The sequence below is a fragment of the Eschrichtius robustus genome, unplaced genomic scaffold (assembly GCF_028021215.1).
Source record: "Eschrichtius robustus isolate mEscRob2 unplaced genomic scaffold, mEscRob2.pri scaffold_885, whole genome shotgun sequence".
Taxonomy (NCBI): domain Eukaryota; kingdom Metazoa; phylum Chordata; class Mammalia; order Artiodactyla; family Eschrichtiidae; genus Eschrichtius; species Eschrichtius robustus.
In genome coordinates, this window is record NW_027175769.1 from 16,326 (window position 1) to 27,006 (window position 10,681).

At 58.7% G+C, this 10,681-nt stretch overlaps 2 protein-coding genes across 2 annotated transcripts; both read left to right on the plus strand.

The window, feature by feature from the left end:
- The first annotated feature begins 2,067 nt into the window (after positions 1 to 2,067).
- Positions 2,068 to 3,843, plus strand: LOC137758412 (metallothionein-1E). The gene is made up of 3 exons (XM_068534475.1): positions 2,068 to 2,224; positions 2,805 to 2,870; positions 3,613 to 3,843. The coding sequence occupies exons 1-3, from the start codon at positions 2,197 to 2,199 to the stop codon at positions 3,702 to 3,704; spliced, it is 186 nt and encodes a 61-aa protein (XP_068390576.1). The 5' UTR covers positions 2,068 to 2,196; the 3' UTR covers positions 3,705 to 3,843.
- Positions 3,844 to 7,469: 3,626 nt separating this feature from the next.
- On the plus strand, positions 7,470 to 9,227 carry LOC137758414 (metallothionein-1E). Its single transcript, XM_068534477.1, has 3 exons — positions 7,470 to 7,626; positions 8,207 to 8,272; positions 8,997 to 9,227. Exons 1-3 carry the CDS (start codon positions 7,599 to 7,601, stop codon positions 9,086 to 9,088), a joined length of 186 nt encoding a protein of 61 aa, XP_068390578.1. The 5' UTR covers positions 7,470 to 7,598; the 3' UTR covers positions 9,089 to 9,227.
- Positions 9,228 to 10,681: the final 1,454 nt, after the last annotated feature.

Below are 10,681 nucleotides of genomic sequence, written 5' to 3' on the forward strand. Positions count from 1 at the left end.
ACCGCCACAGCATTTGGACACACTCAGTGAACCTGCATGGTCTGGAGCGACGGTGCCAATTCCAGAGAGGTTAAGCAACTTACCCAAGGGCACACAGCCTAGACTCAAAGGACTAAACCTACACTACAGCTGTCTCACCTCCCGGCCACATGGTGCCGGTTATGACATCACTGGAGGCTGAATCCGGCCTCTCCTTTTTCAGGGCCGCAAGGGTCTTCGGAGACAGTCCAGCTGTGCTCCTGGCTGCAGAGGTGGGAGGCTGAAGCCCAGAGAGGTCACAGAGCCGTGCAGAGGGTTCTGACTGCCAGCTGCTCAGTGCTTTCCCACTGCTGCCTCTGGGCCAGGTGTTCAGTGTCCTCACCTTTCATGGGATGGCATGCTGTCCGGTTGGGCGGGGGGCTGCAGTCGGCCTGCAGGAGGGCCAGTCCCATCTGTGCCACATATAGCCATGGGACATAACCTCTCTGTGGCTCAGTCTCCTCTGCTCTAAAGGGCAAAAAAATAGTGTCTGGCTCTCGGGATGAAAGAATTGAATACATGCAAAGAATGTCAGAATATACTGGGCACTCAGTGAGTAGTCTATCATATCACCTACTTATTTATTTATTTGTTATCATTAGCCTAGGAGACATTGTTCTCCTTCCAGACACGCAAGCAAGGATGGTGTGTTTAGCTCTGTGTTCTGGGTCGTCCTCATCAACCCTGTGAGCATGGGACCACTTCCCCTGAGGGGGTTATCCTCCCTTCACGCAAAAGAGCCATTGACACTACAGATAGAAAGCCGTGAGCAAGACAGTCGGTGTCCTCCTAACAGATACAGAAGGATCCTGCCATCTCTGCTGTCACCTGCATCAGGATTTCCTTACCATTTTCTTTTCAGTGATTTTCTGAAATATGTTATACCAAAAGAAACCTCTTGAACACTACTGAAGGAGAGAGTCAGAAGGAAGCCACAAAAGCATAAATACATTCCTATTCTGTCACTTCGGTCCCCCCCCAGGATTGAGCTGGACACGGTAGAGACGGGCTGAAGACACAGCTCTGGGCCAAAGGGGAGCTTTCTCACTGACTCTCTCTTTCAGCTGCGAAGCCACAAGAACACAGAAGCAGGGCACCGCTCCCCAGCACTGTGTGCCTGCCTTTACTGTAGCCTCCTCGTACTGTAGGTAGTTTGGCCTTTGGGAAACGGGCTCCTGACTACTATCTCCCTTCCGGGTTGCTGTGACAATTCAAAGAGCAAAAGTGATTAACAAGGCTTGGCATGGACTCCATGGTGTGTAATTGTCAGGACTACCCGAAGGGAACTATCCACTTGTCTCGCTTTGTTATTTCATGCCAGGTCTGCCTATCGCCTACAATGGTGCCCTCCCTGGGGAGCACCCCATGATTAGGGAACCTCCACCCTGGCGTGGGGTGGACCGGCTACGGTGAGGAGCGCCCCTGGAAAGTTTAGGCAAAGGAGCCCCCGGAGAAATGCGCCATGATCCCTCCAGGAAAGGAAAACACAAGTGACGACTAGCGGCTGAAGGCAATGTTCATCGCGGGGCGGTTACAGGAGACGGTACCGGAAAAGTGCTTCCAAAGGACCGTGGTGGGGACCGGGGCTGCCAACGCCTGGGGACGCACGGGGTGGGCGAAACGGCGGTGAGGGTCACATGCGCCTGCGGTCTCTGACACCGCTCCCCGGCTCCGGCCAAGCCAGGGACACGAGCGGGAGGCGGGGGCTGTTCTCAGGCTGCAGGAAACGGCGACCCGGAGGCCGGCGGCGCGCGGCCTGGGGCGGGGAAGACCGGAGGACGCGGGAGCTGGATTCCTGCACAACCCGGCCACAGGGGGGCTGCTCCCGTCGGGCACATTGCGAAGGGGCGGCCAGGGGGCTGGGACACCGCTTACCGCACGGCACCCGCTTCCTCCGCTCCAGCCGGCACCGAAGTGGAATCGTGCGCTCGGCCCCGCCTGTTGCTCACAGCCCGGCCCAGGGCGCCGCGGGCGGCGCGGGCGCGGGCGCGGGCGAGGGCGCGGGCGAGGGCGCGGATCCGCGGGGCGGCGGCGAGGCGGGGGCGGGGCCTCTGCGCCCGGGCCGCCTCCTCGGCCTATAACCGAGCCCACGGGCTCCTGGCTCCCACACGCCCCCCACCGGACCAGTGAAGCCGCTTCGCCCCTTGCTTTGGACCTCGGGCCTCACTCCTCCTCCAGATGGACCCCAAGTGCTCCTGCCCCACTGGTAAGGGAACCCTGGCCTTGAGCCTTAGGATGCCCCCCTTCCCAGGCACAGGACGAGAAGGGAGGGTTTTGAGTTGGAGCTCAGGAGGACTCCTGTCACGGGTCCAGGGCTTTCTTGCTAGCCAGGCTCCTGAGAGCCTGTCAGTCTCCCTTTGCCTCTCCGTTACCACTGAGGGCACGGAGGCTCCAGGCTGTCCTTCCTGAGGTCACCCAGCTGGTCTGGTCAGGGGACTGCTAGACCGGGACCCAGTGTTTGGAGGAGGCCTCGGAGCTGCCAGGACTTGAGGGGAGGAGGGGACATTGCCTCTTTGGGGTTCAGGCCATGGGCCCTGGCCCCCAGCCCCAGTCAGCCTGGGCTGGGTCTGGAGCCTGGGACCTTCCCTGTGGAGTCCATCAGGAGGGGACCTACTCTCCTTGGACCAGAAGAGAGGAGCTGGGGCTTCTCTATCCGCCTGAGTGGACACGAGCTCCCAGGGCTGGGTCCTGACAGAGGAGGAGGGCTCAGGGAGGCATTGCTGACCGTCTGCTGTAGCTCCTGCCTCCCTCTCCCTGCTCACCGCGGGCCTTTCCCTTCCTGGCAGGCGGCTCCTGCAGCTGCGCTGGCTCCTGCACCTGCAAAGCCTGCAGATGCACCTCCTGCAAGAAGAGTGAGTGTGCGGGGCCTTCTCTGGGAATGCGGGGTCTGGGCTGAGTGCGAGCAGGGAGCCCAGAGCTCAGCAGGCAGGAGCAGGACAGTGACCAAACCTCCCGGTAACCCCCCCCCACCCCCCACCCCCCACCCCCCCCCCACCCCCCTCACCAGGAAGGGATTCACAGTCAGAGCTGGAATCACCTTCCAGATGACCGAGACCCAGGCGCGCACTAGAGAACAGGGAGACTGAGGCCCAGACGGGTCATTAACAAGCAACCTCAGACCTGTCAGTAGAACTAGTCCTCCTGCCTCCTGAGTCACGCTTCTGAATCCTCTCAGGGACTGAAGCACTTTAGGGACATGAACTAGTGACCGTGTGTGGTTTCTCGGACCTGGGGCAGCCCCTTCCTGTCGAAGCAGCCCAGAGCTTCCCTATCCCGAGCGGGAGCTGCTCTGTCAGGGGTTTGCCTCCACTTTGACCCTGAGGACTTTGCTCACATCACTGATGGTGCTGGGCGCTGGCTTTCTCTTGTCCCCAGAGGCCCCGCTCACTGTCTCTCCAAGGCTCTGTGCCCTGTCCTGGGCACAGATGGGGCAGGCAACCTGAACCTAGTGTCTGAGAGCAATTATCTCAGGACAGAGGACACCATCCTAAACTCGGGGTCTGGGCCTGAGGGCAGCTGGGGCCAGGCCTGCTGCTGGGAAGGGTGGCTCCGGACAACGCGTGGTCCGACCGCACGCTGCCCTTGCTTCCCCAGGCTGCTGCTCCTGCTGCCCCGTGGGCTGCGCCAAGTGTGCCCAGGGCTGCGTCTGCAAAGGGGCCTCGGACAAGTGCAGCTGCTGTGCCTGATGTCGCGGAGAGCCTGCCCCGGGTGGCAACAGAGCAACCAGGACGAACCTGCATTTTACCGTTTTTCATACAACCGGACCTGACGCTACATTCCTTTTTCTATGAAATATGTGAGTTGTAATAAAAGTTGTTGACTTCATTCTGGCTCTGTCTTCCTTTGTCTGTCTTGGACAAAGAGGCTCCGCGCCCATCAGGGCTGGCGTGGGGAACTGGGCTGGAAGTGCAGAGACCTCGGCTCTGGACCAAAGAGTACCCTCCCCCACCCCCCAAAACACACACACACACGGAGCGTCTTAGCCGCTTAGGTTAATTTGAGCTTCAGTTTCTCAGCTCCAAATGAAAGCCTCGCCCAGAAGACACAGGGCATCGGACACACAGAGGACGCACTCCCTCTACTCCCCTTAGGAGTATGGATTGCAGAGAAAGTGGTCCGTTTCTCATTTTCCTTCTCTGGGGGCCCCTGCCAAACTCAGTCCTCGGTGATGAGAGCCTGGAAAAGCACCCAGAGGGGATGGAATCCCACACCCCTCTTGTTTGACTTCCACACGGGGCTTGCGTCTAACACACCCTGGAAAGACCTATTTGTATTTTCTGCCACAGTTTTCACCCCGGTCAGTAAAAAGAATCGCTAAGAAAAAATGTAAAAGGACACGATATGGGAAACCCATTTTTCCCTTCAACACGTAAAATCACCTTAACACGTTGGAGGAGCAATTCTGAAAATCAGAGGCTCTCGTATGCTGCACATACGTTGAATGTGTGCTTGAGTCCCGGGAACACTTCACACATGCCCCGCTGTGTGGACCACACACGCCTGGAGCAGCTCTGCCGCCTGCCTCCCCACAGGCAACATCACTCTTGGCTCGCCCAGGGCTACGGACAGGACACTCGCCACCCCTGACAGCTCCCTGCAGGGGCTTGGCCCTGAATCTTCGCCAGTGCCTCCCTAGATCAGCCTGACGTCTTGCCTTCCCTCAAAATCCAGCCCGTGGCTACCTGACACCCCGAAAGTGATTTGGATTTGTTTGGTGGGCATTTCCCAGCCGTTTCCCGGAGACCTGGTTTCAGAAGGAGGACTTCACGTGTTCCTCTGCAGAGCGATGGTGGTGCTGCAGTGCGGAGGGCCTGGTGGTGTTTATTAGCAAGACGTGTGTGCTGAGGGAACAGGTGATGTATTTCAGGTGCTGGGCCCCCTGGCGGTCTGGGGAGGGAATTCCTATTTGATGGGCACTCCAAGAGAAAGAGGAGACAAGAGGCTCAGAAGTCAGGACCAAGCTCGGCCACGGGTGCCCTGTGTGAAGAGGGCATTTCGGGAGCCGGCCCGTGCTGCGTGCGTGGGTGCTGGTGTCAGGCACCCGGGTTCACAGCCACCGTGCCACTTCCTGACCTGGCAAGTCACTGATACTCTCTGAGATTTCATTTCCTCCTTTCTATAGAAAAGATTAATTTCCAAGAGGGGGAATAAGCGAGACAGTGGCCCGGCTCCTAGCTCGGGCTTCCCGAACGGTGTCCTTTATGATCGCTACCTCCACGCTGACATTTGTGCACAGAGAATCCTTTAGCTCCCAACAAGCTCCTGGAGAAAGGCTCCCTGGTTCGCAAGCAAGCTCATGGTGAGGGCAGAGATGGATAGGAACCTTGCTTATCCAGTGCCAGAGGGCGTGGGGATCTCCTCCAACAAGCCCCATGGAACGAGTCACCGCCACAGCATTTGGACACACTCAGTGAACCTGCATGGTCTGGAGCGACGGTGCCAATTCCAGAGAGGTTAAGCAACTTACCCAAGGGCACACAGCCTAGACTCAAAGGACTAAACCTACACTACAGCTGTCTCACCTCCCGGCCACATGGTGCCGGTTATGACATCACTGGAGGCTGAATCCGGCCTCTCCTTTTTCAGGGCCGCAAGGGTCTTCGGAGACAGTCCAGCTGTGCTCCTGGCTGCAGAGGTGGGAGGCTGAAGCCCAGAGAGGTCACAGAGCCGTGCAGAGGGTTCTGACTGCCAGCTGCTCAGTGCTTTCCCACTGCTGCCTCTGGGCCAGGTGTTCAGTGTCCTCACCTTTCATGGGATGACATGCTGTCCGGTTGGGCGGGGGGCTGCAGTCGGCCTGCAGGAGGGCCAGTCCCATCTGTGCCACATATAGCCATGGGACATAACCTCTCTGTGGCTCAGTCTCCTCTGCTCTAAAGGGCAAGAAAATAGTGTCTGGCTCTCGGGATGAAAGAATTGAATACATGCAAAGAATGTCAGAATATACTGGGCACTCAGTGAGTAGTCTATCATATCACCTACTTATTTATTTATTTGTTATCATTAGCCTAGGAGACATTGTTCTCCTTCCAGACACGCAAGCAAGGATGGTGTGTTTAGCTCTGTGTTCTGGGTCGTCCTCATCAACCCTGTGAGCATGGGACCACTTCCCCTGAGGGGGTTATCCTCCCTTCACGCAAAAGAGCCATTGACACTACAGATAGAAAGCCGTGAGCAAGACAGTCGGTGTCCTCCTAACAGATACAGAAGGATCCTGCCATCTCTGCTGTCACCTGCATCAGGATTTCCTTACCATTTTCTTTTCAGTGATTTTCTGAAATATGTTATACCAAAAGAAACCTCTTGAACACTACTGAAGGAGAGAGTCAGAAGGAAGCCACAAAAGCATAAATACATTCCTATTCTGTCACTTCGGTCCCCCCCCAGGATTGAGCTGGACACGGTAGAGACGGGCTGAAGACACAGCTCTGGGCCAAAGGGGAGCTTTCTCACTGACTCTCTCTTTCAGCTGCGAAGCCACAAGAACACAGAAGCAGGGCACCGCTCCCCAGCACTGTGTGCCTGCCTTTACTGTAGCCTCCTCGTACTGTAGGTAGTTTGGCCTTTGGGAAACGGGCTCCTGACTACTATCTCCCTTCCGGGTTGCTGTGACAATTCAAAGAGCAAAAGTGATTAACAAGGCTTGGCATGGACTCCATGGTGTGTAATTGTCAGGACTACCCGAAGGGAACTATCCACTTGTCTCGCTTTGTTATTTCATGCCAGGTCTGCCTATCGCCTACAATGGTGCCCTCCCTGGGGAGCACCCCATGATTAGGGAACCTCCACCCTGGCGTGGGGTGGACCGGCTACGGTGAGGAGCGCCCCTGGAAAGTTTAGGCAAAGGAGCCCCCGGAGAAATGCGCCATGATCCCTCCAGGAAAGGAAAACACAAGTGACGACTAGCGGCTGAAGGCAATGTTCATCGCGGGGCGGTTACAGGAGACGGTACCGGAAAAGTGCTTCCAAAGGACCGTGGTGGGGACCGGGGCTGCCAACGCCTGGGGACGCACGGGGTGGGCGAAACGGCGGTGAGGGTCACATGCGCCTGCGGTCTCTGACACCGCTCCCCGGCTCCGGCCAAGCCAGGGACACGAGCGGGAGGCGGGGGCTGTTCTCAGGCTGCAGGAAACGGCGACCCGGAGGCCGGCGGCGCGCGGCCTGGGGCGGGGAAGACCGGAGGACGCGGGAGCTGGATTCCTGCACAACCCGGCCACAGGGGGGCTGCTCCCGTCGGGCACATTGCGAAGGGGCGGCCAGGGGGCTGGGACACCGCTTACCGCACGGCACCCGCTTCCTCCGCTCCAGCCGGCACCGAAGTGGAATCGTGCGCTCGGCCCCGCCTGTTGCTCACAGCCCGGCCCAGGGCGCCGCGGGCGGCGCGGGCGCGGGCGCGGGCGAGGGCGCGGGCGAGGGCGCGGATCCGCGGGGCGGCGGCGAGGCGGGGGCGGGGCCTCTGCGCCCGGGCCGCCTCCTCGGCCTATAACCGAGCCCACGGGCTCCTGGCTCCCACACGCCCCCCACCGGACCAGTGAAGCCGCTTCGCCCCTTGCTTTGGACCTCGGGCCTCACTCCTCCTCCAGATGGACCCCAAGTGCTCCTGCCCCACTGGTAAGGGAACCCTGGCCTTGAGCCTTAGGATGCCCCCCTTCCCAGGCACAGGACGAGAAGGGAGGGTTTTGAGTTGGAGCTCAGGAGGACTCCTGTCACGGGTCCAGGGCTTTCTTGCTAGCCAGGCTCCTGAGAGCCTGTCAGTCTCCCTTTGCCTCTCCGTTACCACTGAGGGCACGGAGGCTCCAGGCTGTCCTTCCTGAGGTCACCCAGCTGGTCTGGTCAGGGGACTGCTAGACCGGGACCCAGTGTTTGGAGGAGGCCTCGGAGCTGCCAGGACTTGAGGGGAGGAGGGGACATTGCCTCTTTGGGGTTCAGGCCATGGGCCCTGGCCCCCAGCCCCAGTCAGCCTGGGCTGGGTCTGGAGCCTGGGACCTTCCCTGTGGAGTCCATCAGGAGGGGACCTACTCTCCTTGGACCAGAAGAGAGGAGCTGGGGCTTCTCTATCCGCCTGAGTGGACACGAGCTCCCAGGGCTGGGTCCTGACAGAGGAGGAGGGCTCAGGGAGGCATTGCTGACCGTCTGCTGTAGCTCCTGCCTCCCTCTCCCTGCTCACCGCGGGCCTTTCCCTTCCTGGCAGGCGGCTCCTGCAGCTGCGCTGGCTCCTGCACCTGCAAAGCCTGCAGATGCACCTCCTGCAAGAAGAGTGAGTGTGCGGGGCCTTCTCTGGGAATGCGGGGTCTGGGCTGAGTGCGAGCAGGGAGCCCAGAGCTCAGCAGGCAGGAGCAGGACAGTGACCAAACCTCCCGGTAACCCCCCCCCACCCCCCACCCCCCTCACCAGGAAGGGATTCACAGTCAGAGCTGGAATCACCTTCCAGATGACCGAGACCCAGGCGCGCACTAGAGAACAGGGAGACTGAGGCCCAGACGGGTCATTAACAAGCAACCTCAGACCTGTCAGTAGAACTAGTCCTCCTGCCTCCTGAGTCACGCTTCTGAATCCTCTCAGGGACTGAAGCACTTTAGGGACATGAACTAGTGACCGTGTGTGGTTTCTCGGACCTGGGGCAGCCCCTTCCTGTCGAAGCAGCCCAGAGCTTCCCTATCCCGAGCGGGAGCTGCTCTGTCAGGGGTTTGCCTCCACTTTGACCCTGAGGACTTTGCTCACATCACTGATGGTGCTGGGCGCTGGCTTTCTCTTGTCCCCAGAGGCCCCGCTCACTGTCTCTCCAAGGCTCTGTGCCCTGTCCTGGGCACAGATGGGGCAGGCAACCTGAACCTAGTGTCTGAGAGCAATTATCTCAGGACAGAGGACACCATCCTAAACTCGGGGTCTGGGCCTGAGGGCAGCTGGGGCCAGGCCTGCTGCTGGGAAGGGTGGCTCCGGACAACGCGTGGTCCGACCGCACGCTGCCCTTGCTTCCCCAGGCTGCTGCTCCTGCTGCCCCGTGGGCTGCGCCAAGTGTGCCCAGGGCTGCGTCTGCAAAGGGGCCTCGGACAAGTGCAGCTGCTGTGCCTGATGTCGCGGAGAGCCTGCCCCGGGTGGCAACAGAGCAACCAGGACGAACCTGCATTTTACCGTTTTTCATACAACCGGACCTGACGCTACATTCCTTTTTCTATGAAATATGTGAGTTGTAATAAAAGTTGTTGACTTCATTCTGGCTCTGTCTTCCTTTGTCTGTCTTGGACAAAGAGGCTCCGCGCCCATCAGGGCTGGCGTGGGGAACTGGGCTGGAAGTGCAGAGACCTCGGCTCTGGACCAAAGAGTACCCTCCCCCACCCCCCAAAACACACACACACACACGGAGCGTCTTAGCCGCTTAGGTTAATTTGAGCTTCAGTTTCTCAGCTCCAAATGAAAGCCTCGCCCAGAAGACACAGGGCATCGGACACACAGAGGACGCACTCCCTCTACTCCCCTTAGGAGTATGGATTGCAGAGAAAGTGGTCCGTTTCTCATTTTCCTTCTCTGGGGGCCCCTGCCAAACTCAGTCCTCGGTGATGAGAGCCTGGAAAAGCACCCAGAGGGGATGGAATCCCACACCCCTCTTGTTTGACTTCCACACGGGGCTTGCGTCTAACACACCCTGGAAAGACCTATTTGTATTTTCTGCCACAGTTTTCACCCCGGTCAGTAAAAAGAATCGCTAAGAAAAAATGTAAAAGGACACGATATGGGAAACCCATTTTTCCCTTCAACACGTAAAATCACCTTAACACGTTGGAGGAGCAATTCTGAAAATCAGAGGCTCTCGTATGCTGCACATACGTTGAATGTGTGCTTGAGTCCCGGGAACACTTCACACATGCCCCGCTGTGTGGACCACACACGCCTGGAGCAGCTCTGCCGCCTGCCTCCCCACAGGCAACATCACTCTTGGCTCGCCCAGGGCTACGGACAGGACACTCGCCACCCCTGACAGCTCCCTGCAGGGGCTTGGCCCTGAATCTTCGCCAGTGCCTCCCTAGATCAGCCTGACGTCTTGCCTTCCCTCAAAATCCAGCCCGTGGCTACCTGACACCCCGAAAGTGATTTGGATTTGTTTGGTGGGCATTTCCCAGCCGTTTCCCGGAGACCTGGTTTCAGAAGGAGGACTTCACGTGTTCCTCTGCAGAGCGATGGTGGTGCTGCAGTGCGGAGGGCCTGGTGGTGTTTATTAGCAAGACGTGTGTGCTGAGGGAACAGGTGATGTATTTCAGGTGCTGGGCCCCCTGGCGGTCTGGGGAGGGAATTCCTATTTGATGGGCACTCCAAGAGAAAGAGGAGACAAGAGGCTCAGAAGTCAGGACCAAGCTCGGCCACGGGTGCCCTGTGTGAAGAGGGCATTTCGGGAGCCGGCCCGTGCTGCGTGCGTGGGTGCTGGTGTCAGGCACCCGGGTTCACAGCCACCGTGCCACTTCCTGACCTGGCAAGTCACTGATACTCTCTGAGATTTCATTTCCTCCTTTCTATAGAAAAGATTAATTTCCAAGAGGGGGAATAAGCGAGACAGTGGCCCGGCTCCTAGCTCGGGCTTCCCGAACGGTGTCCTTTATGATCGCTACCTCCACGCTGACATTTGTGCACAGAGAATCCTTTAGCTCCCAACAAGCTCCTGGAGAAAGGCTCA